We start from the raw sequence: 21,787 nt of genomic DNA on the forward strand, positions 1-21,787 counted from the left end.
GTCGAGGAATAAAATGGGCCGGTCAGGTTAAAATTGCCCCCGTTGGTTGAGGGAATGATTGGGTTCAACTGTCATACCACACGGCTGAATGGTCCGTTGCCAACTACTGTCTAGAGTCACCCATTAAAATTGGTGGTTGGGTAAGCAACCTCTCGGAGAGGAGGGGAGAAATCCGAGGAGAAAAGGTAATGTGGTAATTCTGATAAGTACACTTCCTCTTTGAGGTTCTGCAGACAGAACGCACACAATTCAGTACTACCATGAAGAACTGTGTCAAAAGGGCACCATCTTCATGACTGACGGCAAACTTTTTTGTTTGTTTATAAGCGCCCAATGGAACAGAAATGGAATTGAAAAGCCTCATTGAAACACACCTGAGCTTGTGACAAAAATGGCTAATTTTGACCTTTATTCATCCAACTTCTAAACAAAAAAAAAAGTCTATCACGCAGTTTCTCAAGGAGATGGTGTCCGTTTAACATCATAAACCGGAACTAGAGAAATGGACGAAACACTGAACATTTATTAATTCTCTTGCAAACATTAAAATAGAATATTTTTAAAAGTTTGACCCAGAAGTGCTGCTGCGCTTCTTAACACAGTAAAATGGAACCAGTTTGGTTGTAAGGATTGAAGAAAAAACTGAGAGTTTCGGGAACCAGCGTTGCAGAAAGAGACTCTCACTCACTCTGTCAGACCAGATCTGTTCGACATGTTCTTGAAGAATTCTGAGCGTTTTTTCTCGGTTAGTAAAATGATGATTTAATACAGCCTCAAAAAATTCCCGTAATCTGCTAGAAAGACCGTAGAATGGGAAACTAAACCCGGTGGGAATGCTCTCCTGGAATGGGATTACTGAGTACGATCGGATTTGGAGGATGGTCGGCTGATTTTCCAGTTCCTAAGAATGAGCGCTGGAAACAAAGAGACACAGGAAAATATTAGGTACAAAGTGCGCAGGAATAACTTACACACATCAGGGTAATTTTCAGAGTTTTCCCTAACGGTCAGAAAAATTCACCTGTTAGGCTCACGTCAGAAAATCACTGCACTGCATCCACGATCTCCCGAAATGCACGGCAGGTGGGCTAGACTCCCCAGGAGTAGCACAATCCCACAAAATAACCCCCACAAAATACACCAGCCGTGGTATTTCCTAGGAATGAATTGCAAATTACTTTGCAATAAACAGGATGTAACAAAATCACATCCCGTAATCCTGCATGTAGCAGGGATGGGTTGCAATGTCTTAAAAAAAAGATTTCCTCTCCTAACTCCCACATGTCTGGGGTCCTGACCCCCCTCAGAGTCCCACTTTACTGTTTCAAGGGGGAGAATTTTTAATCAGTAAAAAAAAAACTGCTCCCCAATAGGCTAATGAGTAGCCATCCCATACGAACTGATAAGGTTACAGGTTCAACCTTTGGTCTACACTCAACCAACTCCACCAAAATAGTTTAGTTGGTCATTTAACATATTGTTGCTTGTGGGACCTTGCTGTGCGCAAATTAACTGACATGTTTCCCTTCATTATAATAGTGACTGCACTTCAAAAGTACTTCATTGGCTGTGAAGCATTTTGGGACATCTTGAGGTTGTGAACAGCCGCTATATGAATGCAAGTCTTTCTTTACGCTGAGCTAGCCGATCTAAATTGAAGTCCACAGTTGGCCTTAGTGACCCTGGCTTATGGAAGGCAAGATTCACCAGGATGCCTGATCCCGATGTTTATCTAGTGACCCCTTTCTATAAATGGCCACCCACGTAACAGTCGCAAGTAACATTCGCGCCAGACAAGTGCCAGGCAATGACCATCTCCAACAAGAGAGAGTCTAACCGCCTCCCCATGACATTCGACGGCATTATCATCGCTGAATCCCCCACCATCAACATCCTGGGGTCACCATTGACCAGAAACTTAACTGGACCAGACATATAAATACTGTGACTACAAGAGCAGTTCAGAGGCTGGGTATTCTGCAGCGAGTGAATCACCTCCTGACTCCCCAAAGCCTTTCCACCATCTACAAGGCACAAGTCAGGAGTGTGATGGAATACTCTCCACTTGCCTGGATGAGTGCAGCTCCAACAACACTCAAGAAGCTTGACACCATCCAGGACAAAACAGCCTGCTTGATTGGCACCCCATCCACCACCCTAAACATTCACTCCCTTCACCACCGGCACACCGTGGCTGCAGTGTGTACCATCTACAGGATGCACTGCAGCAACTCGCCAAGGCTTCTTCAACAGCATCTCCCAAACCCGCCTAACCTTTACCCCCTAGAAGGACAAAGGCAGCAGGCTCATGGGAACAACACCATGTTCCCCTCCAAGTCACACACCATCCCGATTTGGAAATATATCGCCGTTCCTTCATCGTCGCTGGGTCAAAATCCTGGAGCTCCCTTCCTAACAGCACTGTGGGAGAACCTTCACCTCACGGACTGCAGCGGATCAAGAAGGCGGCTCACCACCACCATCTCAAGGGCAATTAGGGATGGGCAATAAATGCTGGCTTTGTCAGCGACGCCCACATCCCATGAATGAATAAAATAAAATGTAGACATCCGATGAGGACAGGACTGGCCTGGGCTGCAACAGCTGAATAGCTTACAGACACTCACATGAAGAATGGCCATTTGGAGGGCAGTCAGTGCCTGTGCAACCTGCCCCAGCACCAGGCTTACCTTTAGGGAGAGGAGAATATTGATTGGAGAATTTAATACCTCATCTAGAGCACTGTATGCAGTTCTGATCTGAGTAGTGTAGCCAGCCCTCCAGAATTGTACATAGGGGCATTAAAAAAAAGTGTGTGATTTTATTCATTTTCTTCGAACTCTAATCAGTTATAAAAATATTGGAGACGGGATAAAAAGGCTGTTTGACTGACAGGTGGAGGCAGGAAATGGGTGGAGGCAGGAGGTCATGTGATGAAACCTCCAGGAATACGTCCAACCAGAGTTGGCAACCCCTAGGTCTGAGGAAGGATATTATTGCCCCTTGAGAGGGTACAGAGGTGAGTAGCAACGATAATTCCTGGTATCAGGAATCCAGGTTTTATTAATGGAGGTGGATTTGTTTTCTTTGGAAAAAAGAACATCTTGAGGTGACTTCATTGAAATGTTTGAGGTTAGGAAGGGGACTGACAAAACTGTTCTGGGCAAATTGTTCACTGTGGTGAAAGGTTCAAATCCTAGGGGACACTAGTTAAAAATGAGGAAGTGAGGAATAAGAAGAGAAGGCACTGAGAACCTTTTCACCCAAAGCATAATTGAGTTGTAGAATAAGTTACCAGCCTAGGCCATTGGATCAGACAGTATAAATTAGTTCAAGAGGCAATTGGGTGCCTTTTTTGAGAAAAAACAGGAGTCGGGGGATGTGGTGGGGAGGTGATAAATGGGATTAAGTGATTTGGTGAGAAAGAAGGTAGGTGGTATTGAGAGATATGATTAGAGGATAAGTAGGTGAGTTTGAGGGATAGGGTGAGAAGGTAGGATTGAGGAATATGGTGAGAAGGTGAGTAGGTGAGATTGAGGGATATGGCGTGGAGGTGGGATAGTGAGATATGGTGAGAAGGTGGGATTGAGAGATATGGTGAGAAGGTGGGATTGAGAGATATGGTGAGAAGGTGGGATTGAGAGATACGGTGAGAAGGTGGGATTGAGAGATACGGTGAGAAGGTGGAATTGAGAGATATGGTGAGAAGGTGGGATTGAGAGATACGGTGAGAAGGTGGGATTGAGAGATATGGTGAGAAGGTGGGATTGAGAGATGGTGAGAAGGTGGGATAGTGAGATATGGTGAGAAGGTGGGATAGTGAGATATGGTGAGAAGGTGGGATAGTGAGATATGGTGAGAAGGTGGGATAGTGAGATATGGTGAGAAGGTGGGATAGTGAGATATGGTGAGAAGGTGGGATAGTGAGATATGGTGAGAAGGTGGGATTGAGAGATATAGTGAGAAGGTGAGTAGGTGGGATTGAGATTACTCAAAAAAGGACAGGCCAGTTGGCCAGTTTTGTTACTAAAATGTCTTTACACAATTTGTGTATCCAATGGGCAGATAGTACTTGTGGGTTCATCACCAGCTGTGTGTACCAGGTAGTCACACAGGCGTTGTGTAACTTACATCAGGCATAAGGAATTATTCCCCCAATCTTACCATTGTTACATAAATTTCAACTTCATCAGTCTTTGAGTCCTTATTTTTCTTTCCCTCCATGGGTTTATTTTCTCTGTCTCTCTGGAGCGGAGGTCTCCTGGTCACAGTGACGTAGCGGTCTGTCTCCTGATTGTTGGTGAACACAACTGTTTAATCAGCTGTAATTGGTTTTTCACACTTCCTTCACTTTCTAATTTAATCTCTCCCAATCCCCTCTTGCTTCTCCAACGCCTCATTGGGTCAAGACAGTGTGGAACTCAACAGTCTGGACCAGTAAGGTCCCAGGTTCCATCATTGGTCTGTGCTGACTCAGCTGATTTCAGCTGGGGCAGAATTAGGGCCACACATTTGACCTCTGAGCCACTGTCGGGGGGAGCATCAGCCAGGGTACCTGCTCCTGATCTAGTGATTCCTTCTGGAAAATACAAGCTTGGGAATATCAGGTAAAAGCAGGATCAGGCTCAGCTGTTACACCCTCCCTGGTCGGATAACCTGCCAACATTCACTGTTTAGGCTCAGACATGAAGAACGACTGCCTCAGTGAGATACTGAAGCCCGTCGGCACCTGTGGACCAGGACCTTGAGGATGGGAGAGAGGAGAGAGAAGAGAAAACTGAAACAATAAATCAAAAATCTCTGAATAACGGGATTGTCCCCAACACCACCCAACAGTTGAGGAAGCCAAACAAAATATGATTAGCAGATAGTTCTCAAAAGTTTTTGACATATAAATGGACAACAAATCCAAGGATTTTATGTAGTGAATAACCCACTCCACCACGTCACATCACCGTACCAAAAACAATTAAGGACAAGAAAAGACAATTGGGCTAATAAAGCCCATCCCTCCAGTACCCTAACTCTGCCATCAGAGAACATCCCAACTCTCCCATTAAAGCCCATCCGTCCGGTACCCCAACTCCCTCAAAGCCAATCCCTCCAGTACCCTAACTCTTCCATTGAAACGCATTCCGCTAGTACCCTAACTCTCCCATTAAAGGAATTATTACCCCAATCTTACCATTGTTACATAAGTGTTATCTTCATCAGTCTTCGATTCCTTATTTTTCTTTCCCTCCATGGGTTTATTTTCTCTGTCTCTCTGGAGCGGAGGTCTCCTGGTCACAGTGACGTAACGGTCTGTCTCCTGATTGTTATTGAACACATCTGTTTAACCTTTCGACCCTTCACTACCCCAACTCTCCCATTGAAGTCCATCTCTCCAGCATCCCAACTTTTCTATTGACGACCATCTCTCCAGTACTCTAACTCTCCCATTAAAACTCATCACTTCAATACCCTAACTCTTCCATTGAAACCCATTCCCTTGGTACCCTAACTCTCCCAATGAAACTCAACCCTCCAGTACTCTAACTCTCCCATTGATGACCATTCTGCAGTACTCAAAATTTCTACACCCCTGCCTGGCAGGTCATTCCAAACATTTCTCACACTTTAAGTAACACCTGTTTTAAATATACTTTTCACTAATTTAAATTTATAACCTCTGGCCCTGCTACTCTGATTCTCTTTGAAGTAATATTCTGGGCTCACCTTATCTATTCCATTTAATATTTTATATCTCTCATTTAGCCCTGTCCAACCAGCCTTCTTTCTCGCTTGTGGAGTTTAAACTTTGTTAATTCACTGGTTTAACCCTGGGGTGGAGGATAGACGAAGCATAGCTGGATGTTTCTCTAAATACGGACAACCTCTTGAAGAACACTCAACTCTTATTGGTCTGGAGTTGACAATTGGTCTTAAAATTTCAGTGAATGAGAATATGAGTGAATATTTAATACTCTGGATTATGAAAAGTTTATACTCAAAAAATATATATTAAAATACCCCTTACCTCAGAGTTTTCAAAGACACCTGGATCGTTCCTTCTGCTTATTGACCACACAGAATGAGGGGAAAAAGTTCAGAATTATTCATTGTGTAAAAAGATGGATGACAGTACAACTTCTTTAAATTCGCCCCTTCAAGATGTCTACCTTTGCCTCCTTGGTGCTGTGTGCATCGAACAATTCTTCCATATGATTACAAGGATAATAGACAGTGCAACAAAGAGGGCGATGATTCCAGCCATTGTATATATGATAGTATTCTTCAGTACCCCTTCAACTGACTCAGGCAGCCGAATAAATCGTGGGCTCTTGACATCTGAAGTGAATAGAAACGCTCGGAAATATTTAGTTGTACAATCTCCCCCCAAAAAAGCAGGAATTTTGCAAAAGAAACATTAGTGTCAGCCTTGGCTGAGCAGCAGTCTCACCAATGGTCATCATTGCCCCACTCCAGAAACTTGACCACATAATCTAGGCTGACACTTCAGTGCAACTCTGAGGGAGTGCTGCACTGTCGGAGATGCCGTCTTTTGGATGAGATGCTAAACCGAGGACCTGCCTAACGGTTTAGGTGAATGTAAAAGAACCAACGGCATTATTCCAAGAGTCCTGGACAAGATTTATCCCTCAACCAACACTGCCAAAGCAGATTAACTGGTCTCATTTATCTCATTGTTGTTTGTGGTACCTTGTATGCAAATTAACTGCCGTGTTTACCTACATAAAACAACGACTGCACTTCAAAAGTAATTCACTGGTTGAGAAGCACTTTGGGATGTCTTAAGGAGGTGAAAGAGTTATAAAAATGCAAGTTCTTTTTTGTTTAATTTAATTTGCTGGATGCTCGGTAGTCTCGCTAATATAAAGGACAAATTTTGTGAATTCTTGCTGTTGGAGGGAGACCCCGCCCACTGGCTGCACATACCAGGACATTCGGGAATGCAGCCTATAATTTTCCGTCCACTAATTTAATTGATGGAGTGATTGTGAGCAACAGGCCATTAGAAGCGACTCAGAAAATTACCCCCTTAACATTAGCTTACTCACCACCTCCAGCTCAACTCTACATAATGCACACATGAACCAAACCGCGCCCCCATTAATTTCCACTGTATAGAATTCAATGGCTCAAACCCCTTCCCATTCATCCCCACTGAATAGAAATCTAAGGGATCAAACTCCTTCCCATTCACTCCCACTGCATTGAATCACAATGGACCAGACGCCTTCCTGTTCATTCCCAGTGTATAGAATCCCAATGGACCAAACCCCCTCCCATTCACCCCCACTGCATAGAATCCCAATGGATCAAAACCCTTCCCATTAACCCCAGCTGTAAAAAATCCCAATGGATCCAACACCTGCCCATTCACGCCAACTGCACTGAATCCAAATGGACCAAAGTCCTTCCCATTTACTCCCAGTGTATAGAATCCCAATGAACCAAACCCCTTCCCATTCACTCCCAGTGTATAGAATCCCAAATGTCCCAACCCCTTCCCATTCACTCCCAGTACATAGAATCCCAATGAACCAAACCCCTTCCCATTCACTCCCAGTGTATAGAATCTCAATGGATCAAACCCCTTCCCATTCACTCCCAGTATATAGAATCCCAATGGATCAAACCCCTTCCCATTCACTCCCAGTTTATAGAATCCCAATGAACCAAACCCCTTCCCATTCACTCCCAGTGTATAGAATCCCAATGAACCAAACCCCTTCCTATTCACTCCCAGTGTATAGAATCCCAATGAACCAAACCCCTTCCCATTCACTCCCAGTATATAGAATCCCAATGAACCAAACCCCTTCCCATTCACTCTCAGAATATAGAATCCCAATGGATCGAACCCCTTCCCATTCACTCCCGGTATATAGAATTACAGCGACGCTGCTCATTACCGTTGCACAAAACCGTTAGGTGAGTGCTGCTTCTAAAGACGTTGCTGTACAACCTGGGGATCCGCATATCACAGGTGAAATTGCCTTCATCACTGCATTTGACTTTAGTTATGAGAATGGAGCCATTATTGTGTCCGATGTCTCCCACCCACTGCAGTCTCTGGGTGAACAGGCTGTTCATCGCCACCACACTGAGGTTTCGGTAGAGAAAGAAAATCTGTGTTGGAGTAAAGAAGGAAAGTAAGTAACGAAGAAGCATGGGTTAGATACAGAGTAAAGTTCCCTCTACACTGTCCCATCAAACACTCCCAGGACAGGTACAGCACAGGTTAGATACAGAGTAAAGTTCCCTCTGCACTGTTCCATCAAACACTCCCAGGGCTGGTACAGCACGGGTTAGATACAGAGTAAAGCTCCCTCTGCACTGTCCCATCAAACACTCCCAGGGCTGGTACAGCACGGGTTAGATACAGAGTAAAGCTCCCTCAACACTGTCCCATCAAACACTCCCAGGGCAGGTACAGCACGGGTTAGATACAGAGTAAATCTCCCTCTACACTGTCCCATCAAACACTCCCAGGGCAGGTACAGCATGGATTGGGTGTAAGGTTAAATTAATTGATCCCAAGCTCGCAGTGTAAGCTGCACAATGAGGAAGTACAGATTAGAGACAGGTTTTCAGCACCACTTCATTGGTTGTAAAGTGCTTTGCGACATCCTTAGGTCATGAAAGGCGCTATATAAATGCAAGTCCTTCATTTATGTTGACACATCGTTTGAGCAAAAGAACCAGTGTCAGAGGCTGATAGTGAGTTCACCACAGAGGATTGACGCAGAGCACGGGGACACATCTCTCACCACTTTCTCTTCGGCACCAGTGTGTGGGGTATAGGACCAGTCCAACTTGATGTCGTGTATTTCTGTGTATGCTGCGTAGTCAAGTGTGCAGTCCAGCCGTAACTCCTCTCCCTCTCCCACTGCCAGGTTTTCCGGGGATGAGATGCCAACAGCTAGGATTGAGCAGATATCTGTAGAGCAGGAACACACAGTCAATGCCTGGAGAGCGGTAGAAGGCTCAGTGCTGGTGTAGAGAGGCAGTGGGTTCATTTTCACTGCAGGTGATGTTGCGCCATCTTATGACAAGTCCATCACCCTTCCCTCCCCCCCGGAGGTTCTTAAATCTGTGACCAAAGGGACCCCTTCATTAGAGTGGCTGAGCCTCAGAAAATCAGTTTCAGATACCTGAACCCCTCGATTAAATCCCAACATTTAACTCACTCCCGGGTATCTGTTATTCTATATATAAACCCTCCTAATCCCTCGATTAGATTCCAGCTTGTAACTCACTCCCGGGATCTGTTATTCTATATATAAACTACTGGAACCACTTGATTAAATTCCAGATTGTAACTCACTCCCGGGTATCTGTTATTCTATATATAAACCCTCCTAATCCCTTGATTAGATTCCAACCTGTAACTCACTCCCGGGTATCTGTTATTCTTTATATAAACCCTCCTAATCCCTCGATTTGATTCCAGCCTGTAACTCACTCCCGGGTATCTGTTATTCTTTATATAAACCCTCCTAATCCCTCGATTTGATTCCAGCCTGTAACTCACTCCCGGGTATCTGTTATTCTTTATATAAACCACCCAAACCCCTCTATTGGATTTAACCCAATAACTCACTCCTAAATATCTGTTATTGTATGAATAAACGATCTGAGCCCCTCGATTAGATTTCAGGTATCTGATGCGTGCTGATTCTCAGCATAGACCGAGCTGTGTCATTGACCACCCTACTGCTGAAGCTGAGTATTTGTTAGTATTAGTTACAGGTCAGAATCTTTTATTCAGTCATGACGGGATCAGGGCTAGGCCGATAACCACACACATGCAGCTTCCCGCAGGGGGCACTGGACAGTGATCAGGAACAAGACCATTGGCGATACTCCCCTCCTTAGCCCCAGGGGCACTTGAGTCCAACTGGAGTACTCCCCCAGCTATCTCACACAGACAGGAGATTGAACCGAGCTCTCCTGGACTAGTATAACACCAGGTGCCTGACCGTTCCTCGGCACCTCATGTGGTCCAGGCCACCAATACTGGAACAGCTGAAACCAGATTATTCAGAAAACCTCTGCAGAAATTAACTAAAGCCTGCTGCAGATCTTCCTGCACAGTGTGTAGGTTCAGTTTGCAAACGAGGCCTCCTTCAAAGAGTCTGAGTTAGAAAATAGCACCTAAAGCCACCATGATCCATCTGAACAGGCAGACTACCTGGTTCAATGTCTCATGTGGAAGATGGCGCCTCTGTCAATGCAGCCCTCCCTGAGCATTGGCCTGAATCACGCATCTTATCAAGGGTTAAGTTGCTTCACAGAGACCAAACTGCTGTGGGTTAGAAGTCAGGCACCTGGAAAGAGAGAAACTGTGGTTGGCTCGGCGAGGGGGAGGGATGTGCTGAAGTGACTTCCCCTTTACGGTAAGTTACAGTTGCTGCTGGCCTGCGTAGCAGCGATACTGCATCTGGTCTGAGGGTGCCACGTCACTGCGAGTCTCAGCACAGCCACAGCGAGGGGATCGGCCACCACCAGAACTTGGGCGGTTTGAAAGAGAAATGTGAATCCTGGACGCCCAGCTGCTGCCTTAAAACGCCTTCCATCCAAGCACTTGTGCTCTTGTTTGGTTAGAACATAGATTACAGGGTGATTTGATAGAGATGTTTAAAGCTATGAACGGAAGGGACAGAGTACATAGAACAGAAGGAGTAATTTTAACTTTACTCGACAGGCAAGAATCCCACGAGATCGGGTGGAATGCTGGTATTATAACCCGCCCAATATCACTCTCTTGCTGACTTCAGTCGAGAGTGAAATCGGACAGGGTGTAAAACCAGCGTTGCTCCCGATCTTGTCAGTTTCCTGACCGGGTGGGTTAGGTTAAAATTGCCCCCAGAGTGTTTCCAGTGGTTGAGGGGGGTCCAGAATGAGTGGACTTAGATGTAAAATTAAATGAAAGAGATTTAGGACAGAGAACAGGAGGAACTTTTTTTTTTAACACAAGAGAGTTGTGAGGCTGTGAAAATCACTACCAGAGTTAGTGATTGAAGCAGAGCCCATATCAAAATTTACAAATAGGTTAGATAGGTGGTTGCAGGAAAGGGGGTAAAAGGAATCTGGGAACAGGGAACAGGGCGGGGCACATGGGATTCGGATACTGCATGTGTGGAGGATAGAGAAAGAAAAAGAATGACTTGAGTTTCTATAGAGCACCTTTTGAGACCTCAGGACGTCCCAAAACGCTTTACAGCCAATGAAGTACTTTTTTGAAGTGTAGTCACTGTTAGAATATAGGAAATGCCAATTTGCACAGAGCAAGATCCCACAAACAGCAATGTGATAATGACCAGATAATCTCTTTTTTAGTGCTGTTGGTTGAGGGATAAATATTGACTCCCCTGCTGTTCTTCAAATAGGGCCGTGGGGTCTTTTACGTCCACCTGAGAGGGCAGACAGGACCTCAGTTTGATATCTCCTCCGAAAGTCAGCACCTCTGACGCTGCGGCACTCCCTCGGTACTGCACTAGTAGTGTCAGCCTAGATTACAGGCTCAAGTCTCTGGAAAGGGCTTGAACTGAGATCTTCTGACTCAGGTGAGAGTACTACCCAATGAGCCATGGCTGATACCAACATGGACTGGCTGGGCCTGAACGGCCTGTTCCCATGTTGTAATTTCGATGCAATCTTATGTTTTAAAGTAGGGGTAGCTCGGCAACACAGACCAGAAAGTTCCTGCAACACCAGCTGTGCCCGGGTTGCAAATTTATCCCAGAGAACTGTTTCAAAATGATTTGCTGTCCCCACCTCTCCTGAAGGAGGCGACTCCTTACTGGCACAGAGTTTCACGGGGAGGGGGGCGATTGCCCTTTGATACCTCGCCCACAGTCCCGACTGTCAGCAGGTGTTCTTTATGGGGGGAGCGCATCATTGAAAAGCCCGATTCTGTCGTCATCCGACATACACATACACATGGACCTTCACCCAGGGCCACTGGATAGGGCATAAAATGGGTGCACAGCAGACCAATTCAGCACTGGGCCGGCCTATGCCCAATCTGCGCAGCTGTTGGTCCCACTGGCAAATGCATGGGGCCCATTTTTTTAGATGACCCAGGCAGAGGCCGAAACCAGGCGTTAGGCCCCTTACATATGCTAATCAGGGGTCCAACACCTGTTGAAGGATCACCTCCCCCCATTTCCGATCACCTCTCCCCCACTCCCGATCAGCTCCCGACATGATCGCCCTCTCCCCCACTCCCGACCGCCTCTCCCCCACTCCCAATCGGCTCCCCACATGATCGCCCTCTCCCTCCACTCCCGACCGGCTCCCCACATGATCGCCCTCTCCCCCCACTCCCGATCAGCTCCCCACATGATCGCCCTCTCCCCCCACTCCCGACCGGCTCCCCACATGATCGCCCTCTCCCTCCACTCCCGACCGGCTCCCCACATGATCGCCCTCTCCCCCCACTCCCGACCGGCTCCCCACATGATCGCCCTCTCCCCCCACTCCCGATCAGCTCCCCACATGATCGCCCTCTCCCCCCACTCCCAATCGGCTCCCCACATGATCGCCCTCTCCCCCCACTCCCAATCGGCTCCCCACATGATCGCCCTCACCCACCCCACTCCCGACCGCCTCTCCCCCGCTCCCGATCGGCTCCCCACATGATCGCCCTCTCCCCCCCGCTCCTGATTGCCTCTCCCCTGCTCCCGACCATCTCCCCCCCACTCTCGATCGGCTCCCCACATGATCGCCTTCTCCCCCCGCTCCCGATTGCCTCTCCCCAGTTCCCGACTGTCTCCTCCCTACTCCTGATCAGCTCCCCACATGATCGCCCCTCCCCCTCTCCTGATCGCACCCCCCCACCCACTGCCCGATCTCTTCCTCCAGGCCCCATGCTCGCCTCCCTTCCTTCCCACTGATTGCCTCTCCCTCTCCCAGGACCGACCCGAGGTTCACTGCCAGCGTCGCAGCGGCTTGAAACTGATCTCCGTCTCGCCGGCGAGCTGCCCGGGGACGCACAGCAGGAGTCCGCAGCTCGCCAGTCTCATTTCGATCGGGCCTCGGGCCTACCTGGGATCGTTCCCTGTTCCGGTTTGGGTCGGTAGGCTGCTGCTACACTGGATTGCCTGCCAATCTGTTGCCTCAATAAACTTTTCTCTCAATGGTTTAAAGTTAACACTTTCAATAAACTGTTTACAGGGAAGTGACTTGTAAGTTCATGGTTATCATTAACAGTTCTAACCTTCAGAGCTCCCCCTCCACCGATTAGGGGGTTGCCAACCCTCCAGGATTGTCCTGGAGTCTCCAGGAATTAAAGATTAATCTCCTGGACACTGCCACGAGCAAATCCAAGGAGAAAAATCAGAACAGTTGTTCTTTGATTTTCTTTGATCACTTTCATTTACAATGTCGGTGAGGGAGATAAAAGGCAAAGAGAAAAGAGTCAAGAATCATCCAATCGGGTAATAGAGAGTCTGTCCGCTTTCCCATTGGCTGAGAAGGCGGGGTGCACCGAGGATGGGCGTGTCGATCGACCAATGGCAGCCTTGGGGGGGGGGGGGTGGAGCGGTTACAGCCGGGAGGTCACATGATGAAACCTCCAGGAATATGTCCAACCAGAGTTGGCAACCCCGACCCCAAATCAAAGTTGAGTCTCGAAACTCATCCACCCAATGATTTGTCCGTATTCTCAACACCAAGCACTTACCATAGAATATAATGAGAGACGACAGGAGGAAGAGCAGAGCCATCTCACCGTGTATCACCTACGGAGAGAGAGACGCAGGAAATCTCAGTCAGGGAACACGTCAAGTCAGTGATAACAACAACTTGATTTATATAGCGCCTTTAATGTAGTAAAACGTTCCAAGGCGCTTCACAGGAATGTTATCGCACAAAATTTGACACCAGGTCACATAACGAGGTATTAAGACAAGTGTGGTAGGTTTTAAGGGGCATCTTAAAGGAGGAGAGAGAGGTAGAGAGGCAGAGAGGTTTAGAGAGGGAATTCCAGAGCTCAGGGCCAAGGCAGCTGAAGGCCAGGCCGCCAATTGTGGAGCGAAGGAAATTAGGGATGCACAAGAGGCCAGAATTGGTGGAGCGCAGAGATCTCGGAGGATTGTAGGGTTGGAGGAGGTCACAGAGATAGGGAGGGGTGAGGCCACGGAGGGATTTGAACACAATTTTAAATTCGAGGCGTTGCTGGACCTGAAACCAATGTCAGTCAGCGAGCACAGGGTGACGGGTGCAAGGGACTTGGAGCGAGTTAGGACACGGGCAGCAGAGTTTTGGTTAAGCTCAAGTTTACGGAGGGTGGAAGATGGAAGACAGGCAATGAAATTAAAATGGGGTTAATACATTACCCAGTGTTGGACAGTGAGGGATTTCCTGGTCCCAGTGTAGGTGCTGGAAAGGGACCTACAGATCCCATGGACAAATTCAGACAAGGTTCTTCTCTCTGATCACTGTCCCGTGACCCTTGCTGGAAAGTACATGGGTATGGACAACGTGTGGAGAGGATTGGGCTCGACCATAATGTCCCCCAAAGGCAAGTAGTCAGCTGACACGCTGTTGGAGGCACAGGCATGAAGATTGGCAAATTGGATGAGGCACTGGGGAGGAGGCAAGCACAGCCTGTGGAACCTGTACCCCAGTGAGAGTCAGCACCTTCAGGAGAGGAGGGGACCTGAACCCCAGTGAGAGTCATGAGAGGAGGAGAGGAAATTGTGAAAAAAGACACAGAAATAAAGAAAACCAAATTGCCAGTAAAAGTCCAGAGTAAAACTCACGGGTAGAGCTGGCTACGCTTTATCCCCTGGTGATGCCTCTACAAATCAACAGAGAATGAAAGATAAAGATCGGGAAAGTTCAAATCAGTTCATTAATTGGGAAATGTAGCAGTGGATGGGAATATTCGTATTGATTCCTGCTTTCGTGCACTGAAATCCTTGATAAACACAAATCGTGTTTGGTGAACAGTTCTGGTCACCTAATCGTGGAATGACATTGCCCTTCAAATATCATAACCCTGGATATTTGATTCTATTCAGCACTCAGTCTGTCCAACGGCAGGTTAGGGTGAAGAAGAAATGTCAAGTTCTCCGGGAGCCAGAGAACAGACCCAACAGCAGCATCAAAAGTGGTTTACTTCAGCCTGTTTTTTTGGGGAGCTCTTTCAGTTAAGAAATTCCTCCACATTCTATTTTAGCAATTTCTAGTAAATCCTAATTCATAGAATCATAGAAAATTTACGGCACAGAAGGAGGCCATTCGGCCCATCGTGTCCGTGCCGGCCGAAAACGAGCAACCCAGCCTAATCCCACTTTCCCACCCTTGGTCCGTTGCCTTGTAGGTCTCGGCACTTCAGGAGCACATCCAGGTACTTTTTAAATGAGCTGAGGGTTTCTGCCTCTACCACCCTTTGGGCAGTGAGTTCCAAACTCCCACCACCCTCTGGATGAAAGAATTTCTCCTCAGCTCCCTTCTAATCCTTCTACCAATCACTTTAAACCTATGCCCCCTGGTTATTGACCTCTCTGCTAAGGGAAATAGGTCCTTCCTGTCCACTCTATCCAGGCCCCTCATAATTTTATACACCTCAATTAAATCACCCCTCAGCCTCCTCTGTTCCAAAGATAACAACTCCAGCCTATCCACCCTTTCCTCATAGCTAAAATTCTCCAGTCCTGGCAACATCCTCGTAAATCTCCTCTGTACCTTCTCTAGTGTAATTACATCCTTCCTGTAATGTGGTGACCAGAACTGTACACAGTACTCAAGCTGTGGCCTAACTAATGTTTTATACAGTTCCAGCATAACCTCCCTGCTCTTATATTCTATGCCACAGCTAATAAAAGAAAATATTCCATATGCCTTCTTAACCACCTTATCTACCTGTCTTGCTACCTACAGGGATCTGTGGACATACACTCCAGGGTCCCTCACTTCCTCTACGTCTTTCAGTGTCCTCCCATTTATTGTGTACTCCCTTGTCTTGTTTGCCCTCCCCAAATGCATTACCTCACATTTCTCTAGATTGAATTGCATTTTCCACTTTTCTGCCCACCTGACCAGCCCATTGATATCTTCCTGCAGTCTACAGCTTTCCTCCTCACTATCAACCACATGGTCAATTTTTGTATCATCTGCAAACTTCTTAATCATGCCCCCTACATTTAAGTCCAAATCATTAAAATATATATCACAAAAAGCAAGGGACCTAGTACTGAGCCCTGCGGAAACCCACTAGAAACAGCCTTCCGGTCACAAAAACACCCCTCCACCATTACCCTTTGCTTCCTGCCACTGAGCCAATTATTACAAGCAGTGGGGTCCTAGTGCTCACAGATTTAAAAAAACATAACACACGGTGGGTGGAATAGAAATAAAAAGTGTCATCGAGGCTCCCCCTCCGACTGATCCCCCATTGTCCAGTATCACCCACTTAGTGTGAGACTTGTTCAATTTGGTTTAAAAAATCTCAACCATTTTGACGAGAATCTTAAACTAAGCACAGCTTTGTGTTGAAGGAGTTTGTAATTCGTCTCATCCTTTTGATCGTAAGTCTCACTCCTAACATTCGGCCAGTGTCCATAACTCCACATGTTGGAACCGTAGAATTTGTTCTGTCCAACTGCTGGTTTCCAGACTCGACCATTCCAATGCTCTCCTGGCCGGTCTCCCCTCTTCCAGCCTCCCTAAGCTTGCGTTCCTCCAATTCTGGCCTCTAGCACATCCCCACTCCCTTCACCACACCATTGGCGGCCGAGCCTTCAGCGACCTAGGCTCTACATTTTGGAATTCCTTCCCCAAACCTCTCCAGCTCTCTCTCTCCTCCTTTAAGACGCTCCTTAAAACCTAGTTCTTTGACCAAGCGTTTGGTCACCTGTCCTAATATCTTTTTCTTTGGCTTGGTGTCAAAATTTTGTCTGATAATGCACCTGTGAAGCGCCTTGGGACGTTTTACCACGTTAAAGGCGCCATATAAATGCAAGTTGTTGTTAGTGTGAGAGGAAAACCTCGTAACGCTTGGGAACATTCCTCTTGAACAAACGTTTTACTCACTGAATTGCGACTTTTCTGACATGTTAAAACATAACCAATCAATTAAAGCAGAAATGTCTGATTGAAAGCTGATTTTTTTTTTCTCTCCAACATTTTCAGTTTCAGAGTTGTGAAGGACTTACGAGCTGGTAGTTCACTCCACGGAAGCTGCTCCAGTTAAACTGCTACGATTCAGTCAAACTCAATGCTTCACCTGTCCAGCCTAGGGTGGGTTTAGTTCCAGAGCAGTCTGCTCCGTCTCCCTCAGGGTGTTAATTTGCCCCCTGCAAGGTAGCTAGTCACATCGTTGTGGTGTTCTCTAATTTGCACTTGGGACCCAAGAAACCGCACTATGCAAATGAAGTTTCAGTTGTTCTTTCTTTCTTTCAAGTTTCTCATTTTTAAAAGGGGCAGCCACTTCAATGAAAAAAAAAAGTGTTTGGCAAAATCTTCATTTTAGTTTGTTTAAAAAGCACAATTCAAAAACATAAAATGTATTGGAGCATTTTAGATTAGAATTGGAAGAACATTCATGTAGCGCCTTTAAGAATCTCAGGACGTCCCAAAGCGCTTTAGAGCCAACAAAGTACTTTTGAGGTGTAGTCACTGTCATAGGAAATGCGACAGCCAATCTGCACACAGCAAGATCCCACAAACAGCTATGTGATAATGACCAGATAATCTGCTTTTTAAGTAATGTTGGTGAGGGATAAATATTGGCCAGGACACCGGGGAGAACTCCCCTGCTCTTCTTTGAAATAGTGCCATGGGATCGTTTACGTCCACCTGAGAGAATAGACGGGGGCCTTGGTTTCACGTCTCATCCAATCAAATGTCCTTTTGGGTTTTTGAACGGATGACGGGCGGGAAAGTGGAGTTGAGGTCGAAGACCAGCCATGATCTTATTGAATGACGGAGCAGGCTCGAGGGGCTGTAGGGTCTACTCCTGCTCCTTTTTCTTATGTTCTTATGACTTGTATTGACACCTTCAAGTTCCATTAATGAGCCAGGCCAGCTAGTCAACAATGAGAGGCCCCATTTGTCTGATCAAGAAAGCCAAAGAACATTTCCCAGACCAATGAACACAGTCTGAAACTCAGTGGGGAAATCATTTTAGAACTGACAACGAAGGAATCTGCAGTTAGACTGCAGCCCTCCCCCTAAGGAGCCTGTTCCCCCCCTCTCCCCCAAGGCTCTATCTCCACTCTCTTCAGGTGCCCTGGTACTGTTTTCAGTTCTACTGCAATTGGAGACTTGGTGAAGCCTAGGACCTCACTCCGACCTCCACCCTTGCACCACTGTCGATGCACGGCACAAGATAGAAAGGGAAATAGGACGTGGAATCCTGAGCAATATTAAGTTACAATACATCTGCAGGACGCTGGGGCAAAGATGGATACAAGTAAAAAGGCGGTCGAGACTAATACACAGGGTTTATAACAGATGTCAGGAAGCACTTCACAAAGAGCGATCACTATCTGGGCTGCACCTCTGGGTGGAGTTACTGAAGCAAAAACTCTGCAGTCAGTCAATAACCAGGATCACGCCGTGACCAGGGAGGTATCTGAAGAGAGATGAGGCAGGTGTGTCAAATGAATTCCCCTCATCTGTATTTATTTCTACTACATTTGCATAATTGCACTGCAGCAACTCGCCAAGGCTTCTTCGACAGCACCTCCCAAACCCGCGACCTCTACCACCTAGAAGGACAAGAGCAGCAGGCAGATGGGAACAACACCACCTGCACGTTCCCCTCCAAGTCACACACCATCCCGACTTGGAAATATATCGCCGTTCCTTCATCGTCGCTGGGTCAAAATCCTGGAACTCCCTTCCTAACAGCACAGTGGGAGAACCGTCACCACACAGACTGCAGCGGTTCAAGAAGGCGGCTCACCACCACCTTCTCAAGGGGCAATTAGGGATGGGCAATAAATGCCGGCCTCGCCAGCGACGCCCACATCCCATGAACGAATTTTTAAAAAAATTGCTCAGATTTGCACGGCGTTGTGTTGCTTCTAATTTCAATGCAATGAAGCTTCTAATCCAATTTAATTGAAGGAGGATGACTCCATTCGTCAGTGTGGAGATGCCGGTGATGGACTGGGGTGGACAAATGTAAGGAATCTTACAACACCGGGTTATAGTCCAACAGTTTTATTTGAAAATCACAAGCTTTCGGAACCCTTCACTCACTCACCTGACGAAGGAGGTAAGCTACGAAAGCTTGTGATTTTCAAATAAAACTGTAGGACTATAACCCGGTGTTGTAAGATTCCTTACATTTGTCCATTCATCAGGACCCTGCGATCAGTTGCGACAGTGGTCTGTGCTCACAGCTGCCCTCAAGTGGGCAATGATGGCACAGTAGTTTGATTTACATAAATCTGAGTTCTAATTAACCATTTTAAAATCACTTACCATGAATTTCCCGAAACAGCAAATCTGGATGGCGTTAAAAGCAAAAGGCTGTTGATGCTGGAAGTCTACAAAAGAGGCAGAAAATGCTGGAAGCAGGTTAGTCAGCATCTGTGGGGAGAACAGATCAGTCAGTCTTTTGGTCACAGACTAGTCCAAGCCTGAAGATGTAGATGGCCACATTAATATAATCATAAAGTGGGGAGGGGGACAAACTGTATAGAGATGAGGCAAAACCAGAGAGAAATAATGAGTGGAATGTTCTAAATGATCATACAGTAATGGACAGAAGTGTTACTCAAATCACAAACACCATTATAAAATTGTGTCATGAATTCCAGTAAGGGGAGTGGAATGTCATAGGAACATAGGAACAGGGGTAGGCCATTCAGCCCCTCGAGCCTGTTCCACCATTCAATTAGATTATGGCTGATCTGTGTCTTAATTCCATCTACCCGCCTTGGTTCCGTAACCCTTAATATCCTTGCCTAACAAAAATCTATCAATCTCAGTTTTTAAATTTTCAATTGACCCACAACCTCAACAGCTTTTTTGGGGTGAGAGAGTTCCAAATTTCCACTACCTTTTGCGTGAAGAAGTGCTTTCTGACATCACCCCTGAATGGCCTAGCTCTAATTTTAAGGTTATGCCCCCGCTTTGTTCTGGATTCCCCCACCAGAAGAAATAGTTTCACAGTTCACAGTTACATACATTTGCTGAGATCAAGTCAGTGCTTTCCGTATTGTGGATTTACTAATTTTCACATTGTTAATCCATGGTGTGCCCCGAACTGTACACTGGGTGCCTGGTCTTTGAATTGGTCGTTAATCCATGGTGTGCCCCGAACTGTACACTGGGTGCCTGGTCTTTGAATTGGTCGTTAATCCATGGTGTGCCCCGAACTGTACACTGGGTGCCTGGTCTTTGAATTGGTCGTTAATCCATGGTCTGGTCCTGAACTGTACGCTAGAATGCCTGGTCTTTGAATTGGTCGTTAATCCATGGTCTGGTCCTGAACTGTACACTGGGTGCCTGGTCTTTGAGCTGCCACAGTTGGCCTGTGACCAGAAAGGGGATGGAGGGTGGGGCAGCCTGCTCCCATCTGCAATGTTGTGCTGTGGCTGGGAGTGCCAGGTTCTACAGGATTGGGCACGACTGTGATGCCCTTCCCCTGGTTGAGTACCCCACTGATACTTACCTCTTTCAAGGTTCAATACAAAGGCCCACAATTCAAAACAGCCAAGGAGAAAAAGGTGAGAAATTAGGATAGAGGAAGTGTGTGACACCAGTCGCCACTTCTAAAAGACTGAAGATTGGAGGAAGAAAGGAAGACAGTGCTCAACAGTTCCATGTTGAGGTCCTGGGGAAAAGAAAGAACTTGGATTTCTACAGCGCCTCTCATGACATCAGGACATCCCAAAGCGCTTTACAGCCAATGAAGTAGTTTTGAAGTGTAGTCACTGTTGTAAAGTAGGAAACACGGCAGCCAATTTGCGCACAGCAGCTCCCACAAACAACAATGTGATAATGACCAGATAATCTGTTAGTGATGTTGGTTGAGGGATGAATATTGGCCAGGACACTGAGGAAAACTCCCCTGCCCCCCTTCAAATTGTGCCGTGGGATCTTTTATGTCCACCTGAGAGGGCAGACGGGGCCTCAGCTTAACGTCTCATCTGAAAGACAGCACTTCCGACAGTGCAGCACTCCCTCAGTACTGCACTAAGTGCGTCAGCCTAGATTACGTCTCAAGACTCTGGAGTGGGGCTTGAACCCACGACTTCTGACTCAGAGGCGAGAGTGCGACCTACTGAGCCTCGGCTGACACGTAAAGGAAAAAACGACAGCGAGATTTCCTCTTCACCCCCAAGGATGACCAAACAAAACTCCCTAATTTCTGTCCCTTTCCACTATTAAACCCAACCCATTTTCCAGAAATGACGTTCCCTTTGACCCAGCAGCACAAGAATCAGCGTGTTACATGGAATATTTAATTATCTCTTTCAATTACCGCATGACCTCCAGTCCCATCCCGATACAGATGTTTAACCAGATGAAGGAGTTAATCAACATCACATAACGCTGAGATGTTAAAGAAAGTTTTACCGTCTCTATTGACTGAGGTTACAAGTTGGGTTACGATCTCTGGAACTTTCATCGCATGACCTCCCACCTCCAATCGTGTCGCCCATTCAAACACCCTCTTTTTTTACTCCGCGCCCCCATCTCCAATATTTTTATAACTAATAAATGAAAGCGTTCAAAATGATATATATTAAAAAAAAATTAAACTCCCTATGATTTATCTCCCGGGTTTTGCTCGCAGCTGTGTCCAGAT

At 46.6% G+C, this 21,787-nt stretch overlaps 1 protein-coding gene across 4 annotated transcripts; it reads right to left on the reverse strand.

The window, feature by feature from the left end:
- Positions 1-503: 503 nt before the first annotated feature.
- LOC137301422 (myelin protein P0-like) lies at positions 504-17,336 on the reverse strand. 4 transcript variants are annotated; one of them, XM_067970917.1, is made up of 9 exons: positions 17,175-17,336; positions 13,697-13,754; positions 8,778-8,947; positions 7,920-8,136; positions 6,162-6,330; positions 6,020-6,053; positions 5,186-5,311; positions 4,165-4,290; positions 504-914 (listed from the first exon to the last, which is right to left on the reverse strand). In XM_067970917.1, exons 2-9 carry the CDS (start codon positions 13,737-13,739, stop codon positions 819-821), a joined length of 981 nt encoding a protein of 326 aa, XP_067827018.1. In that variant the 5' UTR covers positions 13,740-13,754; positions 17,175-17,336; the 3' UTR covers positions 504-818. The 4 variants fall into 4 exon arrangements, with proteins under 4 accessions (XP_067827018.1, XP_067827017.1, XP_067827020.1 ...); XM_067970916.1 differs by having other exon boundaries at positions 6,020-6,056; XM_067970919.1 differs by lacking the exon at positions 5,186-5,311.
- Positions 17,337-21,787: the final 4,451 nt, after the last annotated feature.

This window comes from Heptranchias perlo, chromosome 33 (assembly GCF_035084215.1).
Source record: "Heptranchias perlo isolate sHepPer1 chromosome 33, sHepPer1.hap1, whole genome shotgun sequence".
NCBI classification, from domain to species: Eukaryota; Metazoa; Chordata; class Chondrichthyes; order Hexanchiformes; family Hexanchidae; genus Heptranchias; species Heptranchias perlo.

Bases quoted from the DNA above. Each gene is read 5' to 3' on its own strand.
- LOC137301422 (XM_067970916.1), bottom strand. From the start codon at position 13,739: ATGGCTCTGCTCTTCCTCCTGTCGTCTCTCATTATATTCTATG. The intron at 6,057-6,161 runs GTAGACATCTTG...GTGGTCAATAAG, and splicing joins ACAGCACCAAGGAGGCAAAG to CAGAAGGAACGATCCAGGTG. The intron at 915-4,164 runs GTAAGATTGGGG...CTTTGTTTCCAG, and splicing joins TTGAAATTTATGTAACAATG to CGCTCATTCTTAGGAACTGG.